This window comes from Hemitrygon akajei, chromosome 21, assembly GCF_048418815.1.
Source record: "Hemitrygon akajei chromosome 21, sHemAka1.3, whole genome shotgun sequence".
Lineage (NCBI taxonomy): Eukaryota > Metazoa > Chordata > Chondrichthyes > Myliobatiformes > Dasyatidae > Hemitrygon > Hemitrygon akajei.
In genome coordinates, this window is record NC_133144.1 from 69,194,950 (window position 1) to 69,216,543 (window position 21,594).

The 21,594-nt window shown below is 44.6% G+C and overlaps 1 protein-coding gene across 4 annotated transcripts in view; it reads left to right on the forward strand.

Moving 5' to 3' along the window:
* The window catches only part of LOC140714418 (zinc metalloproteinase-disintegrin-like lachestatin-2), a 56,662-nt gene that overhangs the window by 7,285 nt on the left and 27,783 nt on the right, over nucleotides 1–21,594 (forward strand). For 3 of the 4 annotated variants that reach the window (XM_073025700.1, XM_073025702.1, XM_073025701.1), the window contains exons 4-11: nucleotides 3,574–3,652; nucleotides 4,313–4,389; nucleotides 10,371–10,551; nucleotides 11,179–11,244; nucleotides 13,824–13,895; nucleotides 14,779–14,948; nucleotides 17,383–17,464; nucleotides 20,617–20,765. In XM_073025700.1, coding sequence (XP_072881801.1) covers nucleotides 3,574–3,652; nucleotides 4,313–4,389; nucleotides 10,371–10,551; nucleotides 11,179–11,244; nucleotides 13,824–13,895; nucleotides 14,779–14,948; nucleotides 17,383–17,464; nucleotides 20,617–20,765 — 876 coding nt within the window. Of the gene's footprint in view, nucleotides 1–3,573; nucleotides 3,653–4,312; nucleotides 4,390–9,205; nucleotides 9,361–10,370; nucleotides 10,552–11,178; nucleotides 11,245–13,823; nucleotides 13,896–14,778; nucleotides 14,949–17,382; nucleotides 17,465–20,616; nucleotides 20,766–21,594 lie in introns of those variants that run through there. The other variant, XM_073025703.1, reaches the window with a different exon arrangement.

Here is a 21,594-nt window from a genome sequence, read left to right on the forward strand (position 1 = left end):
ACCATTCGACTCCTTGGTGGTCGTCCTCCCGAAACTCCCACTTCGGACTCCCCGGTGGTCTCCCGAGCGCACGTCCTCCTTCCTCAGCGTCTCCCTCCGGACCCCCCAAGCCCATGCAACCCCTCCCCCAAGTTCCCAGCCTCACAAAACACAATAACATTCCCCATTGATTAACAAATGAATACAATTACCATATCAGCCATTCTAAAGCGAAACAACGGCAAGAGAAACTTTTAACAGACAAAGAAGCATTCCTACTCGTAACAAACCAAAGAAGCCCTTTTTAGTTACATACACAGGACATTGTACATTCTCTCCCCACCAGCAAATGTCATGCCCTCATGACATTACCAGAGTTCCCCAAGGCTTCTTGCAACACACAAAACCCAACCCAGGTGCAGAAAGCAGTGACATAACTACCCAGAGCAGTAGAAATCACACTCGGTTCTCCGGGTACCACATATGTCAACCGCTCTGGGGGGCGCCTAATCCTCTGAGATCTCCATACCCCTTCTGCCCTCCTGGGCTCCCTCTCCACCTGCGAACTCACTGTCTCGGACACCGCAGGTCTTCCTGACAGACCCTCACCCCCTTCCTCACGGGGGTCCTCCCTCACCTGAGATCTCTCCGGCTCACGCTCAGGCTCCACCCTCTCTCCCACCACTGTTGGCTGCCTCTCCATCTGGCCCTCAAGACCTTCCCTCCTCTCACCCAATTCAGTATGGGAAGGGCCAGGAGCCTCCTCTCCGGGGTTTTCCTCTAGCTCTAACTCCTCCTCCAATGTCTCCTCAGCCTCATCCTTGGAGAGGGTGTGGAGCCCCCACAGCCCCTCCTCCCCCGGTACACTGACCGTCGCCGGCAGTTCCAACGTCCTGACGTCAGCACTCGTACTAACTAACACCCAGCTAGACTCCATCTCTTTACCACACCGTCTAGCTACCAATTCTACCTGCCCCATACCCTTCACCAAACTTAACCCCCACACTACCACGTCTCCCGAGACTCGAAAATCCACTCCGCTCACTACGCATGCGTACTGTGCCGGTACACCTTCAAATCAGCACCAGTGAACAATTTTCTCTCTCTCCATTACCCTCAATACCTGCGCGATTCCACAGCCCCCTGACAATCCAATCCCGGATGAGCCCCCACAAATGTAACAGTTACCCAACAGGCTGGTATATGTCTAGGGGAAAAAGAGATCCAGCCACACACCAACCCCGCCTCCCGTACACGCAGGTGCTGTGAGAATCGAGTTTATGCCTCGCGCCCCCGCCGGCAGTATCAAACTCACAACAAATACCGTTATGAAATACACTTTAAAGAGTTTACTAAAATTAAAAGAGTATTAGGCAGTACAATATATATATATACAAGAAAAAAAACAAAAGGCACCAACTTATCAAAGTTCAGTCAGTTTAGTGCACATTGGTGGAGCTCATCCAGCGAACCATTCGACTCCTCGGTGGTCGTCCTCCCGAAACTCCCACTTCGGACTCCCCGGTGGTCTCCCGAGCGCACGTCCTCCTTCCTCGGCGTCTCCCTCCGGACCCCCCAAGCCCACGCAACCCCTCCCCCAAGTTCCCAGCCTCACAAAACACAATAACATTCCCCATTGATTAACAAATGAATACAGTTACCATATCAGCCATTCTAAAGCGAAACAACGGCAAGAGAAACTTTTAACAGACAAAGAAACATTCCTACTCGTAACAAACCAAAGAAGCCCTTTTTAGTAACATACACAGGACATTGTACACAGTCTAGCTCCATTACTCATTTACTCCCAGTTATGCATCCCCTCCATTCCCATTACTACAGTCTCCTCCAGAAGCCTCCTGTTGCCTCTTTGCCTGCCCTCCTTAAATGAGTGACCCTGCCCTATCTCCAGACCCCTCGAATATTGATGGCTGTAACTTCTTGACCCCAACACTGTTTCTGTTTCACACAGATGCCCCACTTTTCCAGAGCTGCTTCACGCCTTCCAGTCCTTGCACTCCACATACGTTTAAATCTCTGACACCTCGCCCCACCCTTGTGTTCAGCAACCATGAATTACACTCTGAATTCCCTACTTTTTTCTACCATTAGGACAGAAAACTGTCATCTAATTTTTTTTCTGTAGCCTAGAGTTCAATATCCTTTTGTGTAATGTAAGAGGTTGTCCCACTTCCGAACCACTATAAATCCAAAGTAATGTGATGAGAAATTACAGGTATGAAAATACACCCAGCAGCCACTTTATCAGGTTTACCTGTACACCAGCTCATTAATGCAAATATCTTATCAGCCAATCACGTGGCAGCAACTCAATGCACAAAAGCATGCAGACATGGTCAAGAGGTTCAGTTGTTCTTTAGACCAAACATCAGAATGGGGAAGAAATATGATCTAAGTGACTTTGACCTTGGAATGATTGTTGGTGCCAAAGTTTATGGAATGAGCTGCCAGAGGAAGTGTTTAAGGCAGGTTCAGTAGTGTCTTTTAAGAAGCACTTGGATAGGTCCATGGAGGGGTAGGGATTAGACCAAGGGTTCTTAACCTTGTTTTATGTCATGGACTCCTTTGGCAGTCCAGTGAAGCCTACGGACCCTTCTCAGAATAATATATTTAAATATATAAAATAATATATATAGGAGTACCAAAGAAACCAATTATATTGAAATCCTGTTAACAAATATCCTGGAGTTAAGCTATTGTTGCGTGTGGAGTCACATGGTTTTAAAAGGGCCATGCGGTCTTACGAAGAGTTAACAATTCTCATTTGAACTGCCCAGTTTTGCAAAACTTTAACAAACAATAAAAATGACTCACCTTCTTCTACACATTGATCAACAAGCAATTGTAGATGGGAAGTAATGGAGAGCAATGTAGATGTTTGGGTCACATGTGAGAACATGGACTTCAGAGGCTGGTGGCTGAATGACTACTCGGCTGCCCAATAGCTGGCCAGCTACATTGCATGAGAATCTGCAGACAAAAAGACTGCAATCTAGTGGTCGATCTAATAACTACCTTAACTTCAAAGCAGTGATGAGCATGCCTTAAACAATATTTTGAGATATTTGTAACAACTGCAATGTGATATGAAAATATCTGTGATTTCTATTGGTGACAAAGTCACAGGTACTGCTAATACTACTGTCGCTTGTTGCCTACATTCATCGTTGAAGGAAATGCTAAATTTCAGCTAGAAGTTAGTGAAAATAAAGGTGTATATTTTTTCCCATCCAGGTTCATGGATGCCCTGGAATCTATCCACGGACCAACGGGTTAGAGGAATAAGGGGTTAGTTGGGTGGTCACCATGGACTGGATGGGCAGAAGGGCCTGTATGTGTGTAGTATTGCTCTGTGAGATTGCAGTATTACATTGACTGACAGGACTCTCAGTGTGGAGTCAGTCCCATGGCAGGTGCTGCCGTCTGAAGGAAGAAGACTTGGTAGCAAAGCCATGCTGGTGACAGTCTGCGTTGGTGAAATCTGTATGTGACACTGATACGGGTTATCATCACCTTTCCACTGCTACTGAAATGTCTCGGTCTGATTGTTTTTTTAAACTTTGTGCCCAACAGGGAGCTGCTGGTCAGGCATTATTCAGAAACACATTACACAGAGAATGGAACAGAAGTGGTAGATTCACCACAGCTCAAGGTATTTCACTGACATGACTTAACAACTGGTTTCATTTACATCTCTCTCTCTCGTTCTCGCTCTCTCTCTCGCACACACACTCTCTCACACACTTGAGATCCATCTTCAGGACTGGAAAGGGAAGGGGGACAAAGTCAGAATAAGAAAGTGGGGGGAGGAAAAAGAATACAAGATTGCAAGTGATTGGCGAGACGAGGTGAGGGGGAAGGTGGGTGGGGCAGGGGAAGTGAACTGAGAAGCTGGGAGGTGGCAGGTGGAAAAGGCAAATGGTTGAAGGAGGGGGAAACTGATAGGAGAGGAGAGTGGGAGAAAGGGGAGGAGAAGGGCATCAGAGGGAGATGATAGAAAAGTGAGGAGAAGGAGTGAAACAGGAACCCGAATGGAAAAAGAGAGAAGGGGGAAGGGGACATAATTACTGGAAATTTGAGAAATTAATGTTCATGCCAGGAGGCTGCCCAGGCAGAATATGAAGTGTAGCTTCCCCAGTCTGAGAGCGGCTTCACGTGGCATCAGAGGAGGCCATGGACTGACATGTTGGAATGGGAACAGGAGGTCAAATTGAAACGGGTGGCCATTGGGAAATCCTGTCTTTTGCAGCAGACATTTACAAATCATATTTTTGCCTTTCATACTTTAATGTGTAACTGTGATTTTCCACAGGATCACTGTTATTATCACGGAATTATCGAAGGCATTGCTGATTCCTCAGTCAGTGTCAGCACCTGCACAGGACTCAGGTAAACCATCTAATCCAAGCTGTCATTATCCGTGCCGACTATCTCCTCATTCCTCCACGACTCCACCCCGCAATCCATGCCTTATCACAAAGTGAATCAGATTGTAAAGTTGAGGCAAAAACCCAGCCTGGGAGGGTGGATTTGGGGAATGTTCCCTATCTGCAGGTGGAACCATATGTCAGAAGAGAATTCCATTGCTCAGGCTCACAGACCCAAGGAGATGTACTTCCAGAGGGGCTGGAATCTGACACATCAGCGAATCTGTTGGAGGAACTCAGCGGGTCAAGCAGTGTCTGGAGGGAGAAAGCTTCCTCCAATGAAGGTGCTGAGTCTAATTAATCACAGTAACTTTATACAGTGGCAAACCATAATCCCCCAGCTGGGAATGTCAGAAACAAACTCCACAAGTGAGGAAGTTCCAAGTTTATAGCAGAAAGTGATTTAATTTTGTTTAAATAATACTGTTTCCTGAAATGCTAACTGCCGTGATTTGTAGTTAATCCCCAAACCCAATTGTGTTGGGATTAAACCTCAGGGAATCAGTGAGCCAGTCTGTACAAGGTACCAATCACTGGTGACTTGTGACACATTGCCAAAACCAATCAACAGTGAACAATGGAAATTGCCTGAAAAGATGTATTCATTCCCGGCAGAGCAGATCGAGCGGTCGAGCTTCTCAGCAGAGTTGGTGTAAGGAGAAATACTGAACTGATTCATCTCTGTGCCTTACGCTATATTTTAAGTAGAAGTACTGAAACGTGAATCAAGTTGGAGAACAGTCTGTTGCTCTTTGGTGTAAATGTTTTAATATTGGAAACATTTTAACTCCCATTCCCATTTCAGTTTCGACATGTCGATCCATGGACCCCCTTTGTGCCATGATGAGGCCACCCTCAGAGTGGAGGAGCAATACCTTGTATTCCATCTAGGTACTTTCCAACCTGAAGGCATGGATATTAATTTCTCTTTCCAGTGGGCAAATTTCAACACCCCCCGTCTTCAATTCCCCACTCTGACCTTTCACCTCTTCTCACTTGCCTATTACCTCCCCTCCTCCTTCCCTTTATGGCTCACTCTCCTGTCCTCTCCTCCAAGATTCCTTCTTCTCCAGCCTTTGACCTTTCCCTCCCAAATGGCTTCACCAATCACTTTCCAGCTTGCCTCCTTTTGCTCCCCACTACCTTTTCTATTCTGGCATTTTCCTCCTTCCTTCACAGTCCTGAAGAAGGATCTCGGCTCAACACACCGACTGTTCATTTCCATAGATGCTGCCTGACTTGCTGAGGTCCACCAGCATTTAGTGGGGTTGCTCTAGATTGCCAGCATCTGCAGTATCTCTCGTGTATAAATGGCCACAAATCACATTTTCAGTCACCACTGACAAAGCAAATCCAGATCCTGCTTCCAGCCTGAAATGAGAAGGCAAGTCTTTCAGGACAAAGTTTGCGCAAAATATTCAGTTCAACAGCAATGGTAAATTTGTGAAAAGGTGCAGGACCAAAGGCCACTCGGCCTGTTGTGAAAATTCCATCCCATTAACCTCATTCCCAGTTGTCCCACAGGTCTTCTTTTTTACCTTTCCATCCAGTCCTTCTCATGGAAGTCTCTGGAACCATGGCCTATTCAACATTCTGATCCCAATCAGGATCATCCTCTCCTCAGTGCCCCTTAAGGTGTTTTACAATTATTTTGCTTTGAAAAAGCTGTAGATGGTTGTAAACTCAGCCAGTCCCATCCTGGGCACGAGCCTCCCCAGTATCAATCAGTGAACTCAGCCAGTCCCATCCTGGGCACGAGCCTCCCCAGTATCAATCAGTGAACTCAGCCAGTCCCATCCTGGGCACGAGCCTCCCCAGTATCAATCAGTGAACTCAGCCAGTCCCATCCCGGGCACGAGCCTCCCCAGTATCAATCAGTGAACTCAGCCAGTCCCATCCCGGGCACGAGCCTCCCCAGTATCAATCAGTGAACTCAGCCAGTCCCATCCCGGGCACGAGCCTCCCCAGTATCAATCAGTTAACTCAGCCAGTCCCATCCTGGGCACGAGCCTCCCCAGTATCAATCAGTGAACTCAGCCAGTCCCATCCTGGGCACGAGCCTCCCCAGTGTCAATCAGTTAACTCAGCCAGTCCCATCCTGGGCACGAGCCTCCCCAGTATCAATCAGTGAACTCAGCCAGTCCCATCCCGGGCACGAGCCTCCCCAGTATTGAGGAGTGAACTCAGCCAGTCCCATCATGGGCACGAGCCTCCCCAGTATCAATCAGTTAACTCAGCCAGTCCCATCCTGGGCACGAGCCTCCCCAGTATCAATCAGTGAACTCAGCCAGTCCCATCCTGGGCACGAGCCTCCCCAGTGTCAATCAGTGAACTCAGCCAGTCCCATCCTGGGCACGAGCTTCCCCAGTATCGAGGAGTGAACTCAGCCAGTCCCATCATGGGCACGAGCCTCCCCACTATCAATCCGTTAACTCAGCCAGTCCCATCCTGGGCACTAGTCACTCCAGTGTCGAGGAGTGAACTCAGCCCGTCCCATCCAACAAAAGGCAACTAAAAAAGCTATAAGAAAGGAAAAGGTGAAATATGAGGGCAAACTAGCCAATAACATAAAGCAGGATTCTAAAAGATTTTTCAGTTATAGAAAGAGTAACAGGGAGGTGAGAGTTGATATTGGACCACTTGAAAATGAAGCCTGTGAGGTAGTGATGTAGGACAAAAGAAATGGCAGATGAACTGAATGGGGACTTTGCATCAGTCTTCACTGTGGAAGACACTAGCAGTGTGCCAGAAGTCAGTGAGTGTCATTGCTATTACATAGGAAAAAGTGCTAGGCAAACTGAAAGGACTAAATGTGAATAAGTCAGCTGGACAAGACAGACTACATCCCAGAGTCCTGAGAGAAACTGCTAAAGATATAACGGATGCATTGGTCATGATCTTTCAAGAATCACTTGATTATGGCATGGTCCCAAAGGACTGGAAGATTGGAAATGTCACTCCACTCTTTAAGAAGGGAGGAAGGCAAAAGAAAGGAGATTATAGGCCAGTTAGCCTAACCTCAGTGGTTGGGAAAGTGTTGGAGTCTATTATTAAGGATGAGGTTTTGGGGTACTTGGAGACTAAAGACAAAATAAATCAAAGTCAGCATGGTTTCTGTAAAGGGAAATCTTGCCTGACAAATCTGTTAGAGTTCTTTGAGGAAGTAACAAGCAGGGTGGACAAAGGAGAGGCAGTGGATGTCACTTACTTGGATTTTCAAAAGGCATTTGATAAGGTGCCACACATGAGGCTGCATAACAAGATAAAATCTTATGGCGTTACAGGAGAGATACTGGCATGGATAATGTCTGACCGGCAGGAGGCAGCGAGTGAGAATAAAGGGGGTCTTTTCAGGTTGGCTGCCAATGACTAGTGATGTTCCTCAGGGGTCAGTATTGGGACTGCTACTTTTCACATTGTGTGTCAATGATTTGGATAATGGAATTGATGGCTTTGTGGCAAAGTTTGCAGATGATGCAAAGATAGGTGGAGGGGTAGGTGAAGAGGAAACAATGCAATTGTAGCAGTACTTAGGTAAATTAGAAGAATGGGGGGGAAGTGGTAGATGCAATACGGTGTTGGAAAATGTACAATAATTCATTTTGGTAAAATGAACAATAGTGCAGACTATTATCTAAATGGGGAGAAGGTTCAAACATAAGAGCTGCAGAGGGACTTCTGAGTCCTTGTGCAAGACTCCCAGAAGGTTAATTTACAAGTTGAGTCTGCGGTAAAGAAGGCAAATGCAATGTTGGTATTTATTTCAAGGGGAATGGAATATAAACGCAAGAAGGTAATGCTGAAGCTTTATAAGACACTAGTCAGGCCGCACTTGAAGTATCGTCAACAATTTTGGGCACTGTATCTCAGAAAGAATATGTTGTCATTGGAGGGAGTCCAGAGGAAGGTTTATGAGAATGATTCCGGGAATGAAGGAGTTAACATATTAGGAACATCTGGCAGCTTTGGGCCTGTTCTCACTGGAATTTAGAAAAATTCGTGGGGATCTCATTGAAAGCTACTGAATGTTGAAAGGACTAGATAGGGTGGATGTGGAGAGGATGTTTCCTATAGTGGGGGTATCCAGAACTAGAGGGAACAGCCTCAAAATTGAGTGGCAACCTTTTTGAACAGCAGTAAGGAGGAATATTTGTAGCCAGAGAGTAGTGAATCAATGGAATGCTCTGCCATAGACTGCGATGGAGGCCAAGTCCATGGGGTTATTTAAGGCAGGTGTATGGGGTTGAGTGGGACCCAGGATCAGCCATGATGGAATATTGGAGAAGTCTCGATGGGTTGAATGGCCTAATTCTGCTCCTATGTCTTATGGTCTTATCATGGGCTGTAGCCTCCCCAGCATCAAGGACATCTTCAAATGGCAATGCCTCAAAAGTTGGCAGCCATCATTAATGTTGCCAATTACCGAGGACATGCCCTCTTCTCATTGCTACCATCAAGGAGGAGGAATAGGAGCCTGAAGACACACACCTAACACTTTAGGAACAACTTGTTCCCCTCCACCATCAGATTTCTGAATGGTCCATGAACACTCCCTCACTCTTTCCTCTCTTTTTACACTGTTTATTTAACTTTTTTCCTATATTTTATAGTATATTTCAGGTATTGGACTGTACTGCTGCTGGAAAACAATAATTTTTATGACATCCTATAGTCAGTGACCATGAACTTGATTCTGATTCTGTTATCTGCCCAGATGGAACGATGTGACTCCCTCCTGATCCTGAACACGCTTACATCCCCTTTCTCACATGACAATTCAGAAGTACAGCAGAGGTTGTAAAGTGCATTGACAAATGCTATGATGTCAAAAGTTGAACAGCCTATGATGCAGCAGTAGAACCACTACCTCAGCAACAGTATAATGCTGTCTATGTGACGTTTACTCAATCTCCCTGTTTCCTCCCAATGCCATGTGAGTCAGTGTGTTAAATGGCCACTGTAAGTTGTTCTTGGTGTGTACATGAGGGGTAAAATCCTGGGGGAGGTGATGGAAACCTGGGAGGAATAAAGTGGGCTACGTAAGGAATTGGTTTGAATGGGTGCTAGCTGTCAGTATTGTCCCATTGGGCCAAAGGGTCTGTTTCCTTGCTGTATGACTCTGTACTCCTTTATAAGAGTGAGCTCCTGCCTCTTTTAACTTTCCTCACTTTGCTGGGCAGCCCACCTCCCTTGGTCTCCCAATGGCCCCTCACCTGGCAATGTTCACATGTTTATTTGATGTGTTCAGAAAACCAGTTTCATTGTTGGTGTAGTGTGCCGACTGGGTTCAGAAAATGATCCTCATGTGTCCTGGAGCAATTGCAGGCAGTGACCCTACCTTGACATGAGCAGGGACCCAGCCAGCCACAGGGAGTGGGATGGCCTGAGACCCTTAAGGTTGTACTTTCTTCCTCATCTGTAGCCTTCCCCACATGAATTCCCTTTGTCAGAGATCCAGCAGTCAGGACCATTACATTAAATGCTATTAAGTGGATTTGTTTTATAAACATGGCAGAACTTAAGATTCCTGAAACCAGCCCTCCCCGTCGACGCCTGTACGGGCGGGCCCTCCCCATCAACGCCTGTACGGACTGGCCCTCCCCATTGACGCCTGTACAGACGGGCCCTCCCCGTCGACGCCTGTACGAACGGGCCCTCCCCGTCGACGCCTGTACGGACTGGCCCTCCCCGTCGACGCCTGTACGGACGGGCCCTCCCCGTCAACGCCTGTACAGACTGGCCCTCCCCTTCGACGCCTGTACGGACGGGCCCTCCCCTTCGACGCCTGTACGGACGGGCCCTCCCCGTCGACGCCTGTACGGACGGGCCCTCCCCGTCGACGCCTGTACGGACTGGCCCTCCCCGTTAATGCCTGTGGAAGTTCAGCAGGTTTAGACAACCGGTGCAGATCGATTGATGATGTTGCTTTCTGTGGATCTGTAGGGGGATTCTCACAATCGGGACCGCTGTCTACCTGATCGAGCCACTGGACGAATCTGGGGCTGAGGAGCACGTGGTTTATCGGCAGGAGCATTTGAGGGTGAAGCGTGGCTCCTGCACACAAAACAGCACGCTGTATGACAATGGACCCAAAGTGGCAGCTCTTTACCAGCCGCCCAGCAGGGTACTTCCCAGCTTTGAATTTATTCAATCTCTTCATTATTCATCCATTCAGCCCTTCAGTTCCAGTCACCTCATTATAGGAAGGATGTGGAAGCTTTAGAGAAGGTGCAGAGGAGATTCACCAAGATGCTGCCCAGATTAGACAGTGTTTCTTATAAGGAGAGGTTGAGCGAGCTAGGACTTTTCTCTTTGGAATGAAGGAAGATAAGAGGTAGAGACAGTGAATAGCTAGCATCTTTGACCTAGGGTGGAAATGGCTAATACAAGGGGGCTGAATTTAAGGTGATTGAATGAAAGTATGGGGCGGGGGGTAGAATGTCAAAGGTAGATTTTTTTTTACAGAGACTGGTGGATGCATGGAACACCCTGCTAAGAGTGGTGATAGAGGCAGATACATTAGCTGCATTTAAAGACTCTTAGAAAGTCACATGGATGATAGAGAAATGGAGGGCTGTGTGGGAGGGACAGTAAGGGTTGATCTTAGAACAGGTTAAAAGGTCGACACAACACTGTAGGCTGAAGGGTCTGTATTGTGCCATACTCTTGCATATTCTGTGATATTTTTACAGCCACTATGAATACTAACATTTTTTTTAACTTTTTAAATGTCTATTCCTCTCATTTTCAGAGATCAATGCATCTTTCACACAACACCAGATATGTGGAACTCTTCCTGGTAGTGGACAATACTGAGGTAAACAACTCCACAATTTCTACGTGGTCTTGAACTTTGCGAGATTTATAACACCTGATCTCAAATTTATGGATGTCCAAAGGCCAGAGGGAAAGCCTGGCAGATGATGAAAACCCAAGCTAAAATTCTAGAGAAACTTGTCAGGTCAGGCAGCCTCATTGGGGAGAGAGAAAGCGTTGGTAGTTCAGTTCTGGCATCTCATCAGAACCTTTAAAACATTTTTTTAAAAATCACCCAACATTTTCTGAATTTGAGCAGAAATGGAAACACATCTCTCAGGTGATCCCAGAACTGCTGAGTATTTTGAGCATTTAGAACATGGACCAGAATAGTGCAGGCACAGGCCCTTTGGCTCATAATGTTGTGCAGAACTAATTAAACTAGTAAGTAAATGTGTAACTAAACAAATCCCTTCTGCCTACATGATTTCCACATCCCTCAGTTATGTGCCTAAGAAGCTGTTGAACATCTCTATCATACCACACCTGGCAGTATATTCCAGGCACCCAGCACTCTCTGTGTAGAAAACTTTCCTCAACATCGCCTTTGAAATGACACTCACCCTTCCCCTCTCAACTTAAATGTATTCCCTCCAGCACTGGAAGAAGAAATGGCTGGCTACACCATCTATGCCTCTCATAATCTTATAAACTTCTAATCTGATCGATTTCTGTCTTCTTTTGAATCACAATCCTGCCTGATTCTGAGTGGCTTCTCATGGTGAATTTCTACAGATGTCACCTGGCAGCAGTGAACTGAGTTGCTAAATCTGTTTATAATCTCAGGCGGGAGTTACAAATTTAACAATTTCACCACAAGTATTGGTGAAATTAAATCTGATTCTGACTTCCAGGCATCTGAGGCACATGTAATCACTTTCTGTCCAAGTTTCCCCATTGTCCTGCATTTGTCTAAAAGATTTTGTCACGCCATGGTTGATATTATATAGAGTCATAGAGCATTACAGCACAGAAACAGACCCTTCAGCCCATCAAGTCTGTGCTGAACTATTATTTTGACTCTGGTAATAAATGAAGGTATTAACTATCTGGGTGGCAGGGTGGAGATGTCTTTGCTAAAGGAGGTGTAAACTACTTCCCTCTGTTAGCCTACAGGTCACCCTTGGGCAAGGTGCAGCACCTGTTTAGCCCCCACCACCACTGATCAGGGTCACGTGAAGCCATGGAGCAGGTGGTGGATGGTCATATGAACAGGTGCTACAAATCACAAGTCCTGGTTATGTGACCACTGACGCCATCTCTGAAGGGTATTGATAATGGCTGGGGTCACCCATCTTGTAAAGACACTGCCCAGAAGAAGGCAATGGCAAACCACTTCTGTAGAAGCATTTGCCAAGAACAGTCACGGTCAAAGACCATGATTGCCCACGTCATATGACATGGCACATAATGATAATGATTGACTGTTTATAGTCCCGTGTACTGAGATACAGTGAAACACTTGCCATTCCACATGTCATTCTATACATAGATAGATTAGTGTATGTTGGTGAGCCTTTCCACCCCACTACCCTCCTTGTGGAAAGAATCTACCAGATCTCCCCTGTCTAGCCTATATGTAAATCCACACCAGCCAATAAAAGATTCAAAATACAACATTCTTATTCCTTCTGTGAGTTCCCACAAACCCAAGAGATTCCATTGAACATCAGCAAGTGCTGTGGTCTATTAAACACTGCCTACTTTCACAGAAGGGAGGTTATTGAATTCATTGTGTGTGTTTCTCTGATCACCACACTCTCAGAGGGATGTGATTCCGCTGCAGAGAGTGCAGAGATTACCGGGGTGCTGTTGGATTTAGTTATGGGGAACGATTGGTAGGAAGTTGAGGAGGGCCTGATAGGGGTATTTAAAATTGTTAGAGGCATAGATAGTATTCATGGAATCGATGGGGAATCGAAAACGAGGGCAGGCATTTAAGCTGAGAGGAAGGATATTGAAAGGAGATGTGAGGAGACAGTTTTTTTCACACAGAGAATTGTTGATAGCGGAACTCACTGCCAGAGGACATTCAAAGTAAATTTATTATCTAAGTACATATACGTTGCCATATGCTGCCTTGAGATTAATTTCCTTGTGGGCATTTACAGGAAAATAAAGAAGTAAAATAGTATTTATGAAAAAATTATAAATAAAGACTGCCAAACACCAATATGCAAAAGAAAACAAATTGCAAATAAAAATAATCCTGAGAACACGAGCTGTGAAGAGTCCTTGAAAGTGAGACTATAGGTCGTAGCATCAGTCCAGAGTTGTGAGTGAAGTTATCCACAACAGTTCAGGAGCTTGATGGTTGTTGGACACAAACCATTCCAGAACGGACACTTAAATGGCAAGGCATAGAAGGTTATGGTCCTAATATGGGCTAACAGGATTAGTGTAAATGGGCAGAAAGGTCAACATGGATGTGTTGGGGTGAAGGGCCTGTTCCTGTGCTGTTCATGAAGGTACAGACACTGGGAGATGAGCATCAAGGTGAACATTACTGTTCACTGCCTTCCTGCTTGGCTTGGATTTGGTCCATGGTGTTAATGGTCAATGTGACCTTTTCTATTTCAGTATCGAAAATTCAACCGAGAGATTCTAACCATACGGCACCGAATGATGGAAATAGTGAATCACGTGGACAAGGTAATGTTTCTTTTATCTTAAAGCTAAATGATAAAATTGCACATTGTGGATGTCTGAAATATAACTGGAAACCCTTGGAAATGTGCAGATGCAGTGGGGAGGGATACCTTACGACTCAATAACTATCCCATTGTGCACCAGTTACCAAGTGGCTGAAATCACCTGACTGAATGTCACAAAAGATCCCCTATCCAAATATTCCTTTCCTTCTCACAGATATCTTTGTTACAGCTTTACTTTCAATTAAGTATTCATTTAAAATTGATGTTTAAATCTGCAAAAGCACACGGTTGTCTATGGCACATCGTAAACACAGGAGATTCTGCAGATGTTGGAAATCTTGAGCAACACACACAAAACACTGGAAGAACTCAGCAAGTCAGGGCGTATCTACAGAGGGAGATAAATAGTTGACATATTGGGCTGAGACCCTTCATTGTCGACTCCTTATTCCCTTCTATGGATGCTACCTGACCTACTGAGCTCCTGCAGCGTCTTGTGTGTGTTTCTCAGTTATTCATGGTCAGGGTTTGCTTTCTTTTAGACTATGTCTCTAGACTCTGGTTGCTTTTTCTGTATGGAGAACCTGATGGTGAATCTTCTCCTGAATGTTCTTTCAGTTGGAAGAGTTTGATGATTCATGCTGGGGCATTTTCCATTGATTCAGCTTCACTCCTCCAGACAAAGATTAATTGTTGGAGTAGGAACATGCAACGGAGCATTAGTGACTTTTTGCCTCTGTTTTAGCTTTTCAAATTTTAACAGAAGTCTAATGGAAAGGCAAATTTTATTTTTTAACATTTTACATGCTTATGTCAGTAAAATGTGTGGCTCTCGTAATCCCTCCATTATCAGTTTATTCACTATTTTTTCTTTATCTTAGTTATACAGGTCTCTCAATATCCGCGTGGCTTTGGTAGGTTTGGAAGTGTGGACCCACTCGGACAAAATCGTGGTCAGTCCCAATCCTGACACCACTCTGGATAACTTCTTGATGTGGCGGGGGAAGGAGCTGATATCAAAAAAGAGACACGATAATGCACAGTTGGTCACGTATGTACTCGCATGAGGCAGCAGAACTTGAAAAGCTGCTGTTGTTAATCTGATATCCAAGTCTCTATGTTTGTGGACCTCTGACCTGGAGAACAGTTTCTCAGATATAAAAGTTCTTTTTTTAATTTAATTTACGTAAAGATGGAATTCCAGGGATTCATCAAACAATTGATTGTGCTAATCATTGTGATTTAGATTAATCAAAGTTCTAACTATTCAGGCAAAAAGTTGTAGTTGGTATCTTGTCTGGGTGCTGTTTGGTTGTTCTAGGGAAGATACCATACTCATTAGCTGTTTCAACAATGGACCTGCACCGTTATCATGTCAGGTTCCCCCACCCCTCCTGACATCAAGATGGTGTTGGCCTCTAGGACCATTTCCACAGTGAATGTGGGAACAAGACCTGGATACAGCCACAGGAGCAAGAGAATTCTGCTTCCCACTAGCTTTGGCTTCCTTGTAAGTCCTTCCTTTTGCTTTTACTTTGGGTCTGACTTGACTTGTCAGCCACAGTAGTGTCTTTCCAATTGAAAATGTCTTCTTATTTGGAATATATCTATCTTGCACTTCCCTCATTTTTCGCAGTAGCTCCAGCCATTGCTGCTCTGTTGTCCTTCCTGCTAGCATCCCTTTCCAATCAACCTTGGCCAGTTCCCCTCACATACCATTGTAATTTCCTTTATTCCACTGAAATACCGACACATTGGAATTTATTTTCTCCTCCTTAAATTTCAAAGTGAACTTGATCACTGTTCCCTAAGGGTTCCTTAAACTTAAGCTTTCTTATCACCTCTGAATCATTGCACAACACCCAATCCAGCACAGCTGATCTCCTCGTGGACTCAACAACAAGCTGTTCTAAAAAGCCATCCCTTAGGCATTCTACAAATTCTCTCTCTTGAGGTCCAGTACTGTACTGGCCTGGTTTTCCCAATCCAATTTCATGTTAAAATGCCCAATGATTATCATGACATTACGCTTCTGACATGCCTTTTCTATCTCCTGCTCTAACTTGTAATCCACATCCCGGCTGCTGTTTGGAGGGCTGTATACAACTGCCATTAGGGTCCTTTTACTCTTGTCATTTCTTAACTCAACCCATACAGACTCTACACCTTCCAATCCTATGTTATCTCTTTCCAATGATTTAATATTATTTCTTATACACAGAGCTACACCATCCCCTCTACCTACTAACCTATCTTTCCGATACACCGTATATCTTCGGACATTCAACTCTCAATGGCAGCCATCCTTTAGCCAAGTTTCAGAGATGGTCACAATGTCATATTTGCCAATCTGTGGCTGAATTTTGAGATTGTCCATTTTATTTCTTACGCTGCGTGCATTCAAATATAACACTTTCAGTCCAGTATTTGTTGCTTTCTGTTTTAACTGTACCTTGCTGCTATTGCCCTGTAACTCATCCCACTGGCTGTGATTATGCTTCATCTCCTGTCTGTCCTTTCTATCATCTCTGTTGCATGCTATCTTTGATTTATTTCTGTTTTCCCCTTTCTCAACCCTATCACTCTGGTTCCCATCCCCCTGCCAAATTAGTTTAAACCCTCCCTAACAGATCTATTAAACCTGGCTGCTAGGATATTGGACCGCTTTGGGTTCAGGTGTAAACCGATCTTTTCGTACAGGACGTACCTCCCCCAGAAGATGTTCCAATGATCCAGGAACCTGAAGCCCTGCCCCCTACACCAGTCTCTCAGCCACATATTAATATGCCTGATCTTGCTATCCTTGCACTCGCTAGCACGTGGCACAGGCAACAATCCTGAGATTACTACCCTTTCAGCTTCCTACCCAAGTCCCTGAATTCTGTCTTCAGGACCTCCTCCCTTTTTCTACCTGTGTCACTGGTACCAACGTGTACCAAGACTTCTGGCTGTTCTTCCTCTCTTTTCAGAAAACTCTGCACCCGATCCGAGACAACCTGTACCCTGGCACCTGGGAGGCACCACACCATGCAGGTATCTCTATCAGGCTAACAGAACCTCCTGTCTGTTCCCCTATGACTACCGCATTCCTCATCTTCCTCTTTCCCATCTGCACCACAGAACCAGGCTCAGTGCCAGAGACCCAATCGCCATGGTCGTCCTCTGTCAGATCACCACCCCCCCCCCAACAGCATCCAAAATGAGATAACGATTACTGAGGGGGATGGCCACAGGGGTGCTATCTCCTATCTGAACTCCTCCCTTCCCTTGCCTGACAGTCACCCACTTATCTATCTCCTGCAGCCTCGGGGTGACTAACTGGATTCTGCTCTGAATCATTAAATAAATAGACTGTCAGTGGGCTTGGTGAGATATGACTGTGGTTTTGGTTAGTGTATTACTCAACACAAAACAACCTTCAATGTTTGTATCTCTATATTTGCAAATACCATTCTGTATCTAAAATGAACCATCTATCTTTCCAGTGGCCGAAGCTTCGATGGAACAACGGTTGGATTGGCGACTAAATCTGCCATGTGTTCCTATCAATCCGGTGGGGTGAACGAGGTACGTTATCCCTGCTGGAATGTCCAGTGTTCCCATTGCACATCCAGCTCCTTTGCCCAGACTCTGAATTGGGTTTAATATCACCGGTGTGATATTATGCCATGAAATTTGTTGTTTTGCAGCAGCAGTACATCGCAATACAAATAATAAAAACCTACAAATTACAATATGTAAATATCTAAATATAAAATAAATTAAATGGTGCAAGAACAGAACAAAAAAAGAAAAAAAGTAGTGAGGTAGTTTATCTGGGTTCATTGTCCATTCAGAAATCCGATGGTGAGGGGAAGAAGCTGTTCCTGAAACATTGAGTGTGTATCTTCAGACTCCTGTACCTCCTTGATGGTAGCGATGAGAAGGGGGCTTGCCCTGGATGATGGGGCCCTTAGTGATGGATGCTGCCTTCTTGAAACATTGCCTTTTGAAGCTGGCCTCAATACTGGGGAGGCTACTGTCCATGGTGAGACTGCCTGAGTTCACTCCTCGATACTGGGGAGGCTACTGTCCATGGTGAGACTGCCCGAGTTCACTCCTCGATACTGGGGAGGCTACACACACAAAATGCTGGAAGAACTCAACAGGCTAGGCAGCATCTATGGAAAAGAGTAAACAGTTGATGTTTCGGGCCTGGACTCTTCATCAGTCTGGGTCTCAGCCTGAAGCATAGACTGTACTCTTTTCCACAGATGCTGCGTGGCGAGTTTCTCCAGTATTTTGTGTGTGTTGCTTGGATTTCCAACATCTTCAGATTCTCTCTTGCTTGTGATTGGTCTTAATATTGTTACTTTGGGTATTCAGTGGAATCCTTGCAACTGATACAAACTAGCATGTTTTTAAATATCTGCTTGAAACTTGGTTAAAGATAACCAAGCTGCTTATCACTTAGAAATGTTACAATACTATTCCGAAGTGCAAAAAAGCAATGAAGACAATTACCTTTTGATGATCATCGGACCTCTGTATGCATTAATAGCCATTCAAAATCTTCTTCATTTTCCTCACAAAATTGTTGAAAAAGGCGATCTTGAAGTGCACTTTATTTGATAAAATTGACAGCCATTAATACGGCAGCAACGGTGTCTTTGAAATGTCCTCCCAATTTTTTTGCAACAAAATGCTGATGTTGGATGACACAGTGTATGCAAAAATTGTCAGGCACGGCATTTTAAACGAACAATAATCTTCTGTTTCTTCCTACCATCAAAGCAGCACCATCTGTTGTACAAACCATTCTATTCTCCAGCAAAATATTGCTTTCCAAGAAAAAGCTCTTCTTCAAAAATAGTTTTGCCTTTGGTATCTGCCTTGAGTTTTCAGGCTAAAAGCATTTCCTCACCAGCCTGAACATCATCCAAACATCTAACGTGTTATCAGAAGGGCTTACTGTATGATGAGTGATTTGGAGTGGATGTGGACTGGGCTCACTGGGCTGCTCAGCAGGGTGTGAATGGTGACTTGTGCATGGCCAGCAGAAGCAATGACTGATAGGCCACCCCCACCACATGCACAGGTTAAACTGTTTTGATGCCTCATTTGCATTCTCTAGCATATTTTCCCTTTCATTTCATTCTGGGCTCCAATTAAATTACATATAAATAACAAAGAAATGAATATATATTTTAGTAATATTTCATTAAAACAGCAGACTTATCATGGTCCATTCAGAAACTCCCATGGTCACCAGTTTCTTGTTTTTTACTTATGGCCCCTACAAAATCCAATGGGGTCCTCGGGGGGGATCATACGACCCACATAGAGAACTAGTGGTCTAAGTGACAGGGTGAACCTTTTTCTAGCCTTTGGTGTAAATGAGAACATGTGGAGGTCCTTGCTGTACAGGGGAGCTGTCCAACAGCAAACAGGAAGCACAATGCAGTCAGACCCAGGTGGGGGCTTCTTCTCCCCCATTTTTTGTTACAACCCAGGAACAACAGCCGGTTATCACTGGGTCATGATTAGGAATGAGAAGGTCACAATCGTTGATTATATTCATGAATGGAGTTTAACTAGTGAGGAATAAATCTATTAATGGATCATGGTGAAAATGCCTTAGGCTAGAGAAAACTTAAGCACTTTGGTAGAAAGAATAAAGATTTAGATTATTTTTAAATGATTGAAAATTTAATAATCAAAGGTGTAAAGGGACTTGAGAGTCCTCATGCAAGATTCCTTAAAAATTAATTTGCAGCTTGAGTCGGTGGTGAGGAAGACCAATGCAATGTTGGCATTCATTTTGAGAGGACTAGAGTTCAAAGGCAAGGAGGTAATGCTGAGGCTTTATAAGGCTTCATTATATCCATACCTTTATAAGGCCTCATTATATCCATACCTTTATAAGGCCTCATTATATCCATACCTTTATAAGGCTTCATTATATCCATACCTTTATAAGACCTCATTATATCCATACCAGATCACATTTAGAGTATTGTGAACAGTTTTAGGCCTCATATCTAAGAAAGGATGTTCTGGCATTGGAGAGGATCCAGAGGAAATGTTTATACTAATTATTCCAGGAATGAAAAGATTAATGTATGAGGAGCATTTGATGGCTCTGGGCCTGTATTCACTGGAGTTTAGAAGAATGGGGGGGGGGGGGTTCTAATTGAATCCTATTGAATATTGAAAGGCTTAGAGTAGATGTGGAAAGGATATTTCCTATAATGGGGGAGTTTAGGACCACAGGGCACAGCCTCAGAATAAAAGGACATCTCTTTAGAACAGAGACGAGGAGGAATTTCTTTATCTGGAGTGTAGTGATTCTGTGGAATTAGGTATATTTAAAGCTGAGAACGATAGCTTTGTGATTAGACAGGGCACCAAGTGTTACAGGAGAAGGGAAGGGAATTGTGTTGAAAGGGTACTTATTATAATCAGCCTTGATGGAATGGTGGAACAGAGTCAATGGGTTGAATGTCTGAATTCTGCTCTTATGACTTTTGGAGAACTGATTGAAGTAATTTGAGTAACTGGATGGGTTTGTGAGGGAGAGAAGAGTGAAGTCCCAACCTGGATGGCTGGCAGGAGATTGGCTGGATAGGCGAGTCAGCAGGGGCTACTTGGGACAGGACTGTGACCTCCCTACATTGCCAGACATATCTCATTACGTTGTATAATACTGACAGTGCTGATAATTTATAAATTGCCCTCAGGACCACAACAGGAACCCGATTGGGCTGGCTTCAACGATTGCCCATGAGATGGGTCACAACCTCGGCATGTCTCACGATGAAGATTACAATACGGAATGTACCTGTGATACGAAGAATGATGGCGGCTGCATTATGGCAAAGAAGACAGGGTGAGACAGAGGTGGTGGATCCATCCATGTTTTAATTCTGTGTGGCAAGACGGTGAAATGTTTGATTTCCTTTGTGTTGTTAAGTAACACGGCCCTCGAATGGTTCTGCTGGTTAAATGCAGAGAAACCCCAGAATTAATTCAAAACCTGGTGTTCGGTGTAAGCACTTTGGACTACCCGGGCACAGGGTCACAAGCCAGTGTTCCGGGAAAATACCCATGGATACCAGAAGCGTGCTGCTGGATCTGGTGGTGTTGATCCAGAGGTTCCTTGGAAGTCAAGAATGAGGCAGAAACCTGTTGTACGGCCATTTGATTAAGTCTTACAGAAACAGAAAAAGGGAGAACAGTGGTGGTCGTCTCATGTTCACACCAGAATACGAGAGAACAACATTCCAGTGGTAACAATTAACCTATAAAATAACCAGATTCCGGTGCGTGACCCCTGCCGCAGAAAAACTGAGAAGGTTCTAGCAAATACAGAATCAGCTATACTACAATTACTAGAAAATTTACTGACACATATATAGGTGATTATATAAAATATTATAAGCAAGCATAGGGAAGTTAAACTACAAGGCAATACAAGCAAAATAACAATTCTACACCATTATCCAACAACAGGTTCACAGGCCAGAGCTTAGCTGATTTTTGAAGATTACTGTCATAGTGAAATTATTTTTGTTTACTGGGAGAAAGACAGTGAGGAGAGACCACAAACACAACACTGTGATGTAATACAGAACCCAATGCCGAGTAGGATTCTGTGCTGCAGACGCTGCAACACTGTCAGCCCCTCTTCCCTCATTGTTCAATTACACTTTGGATAT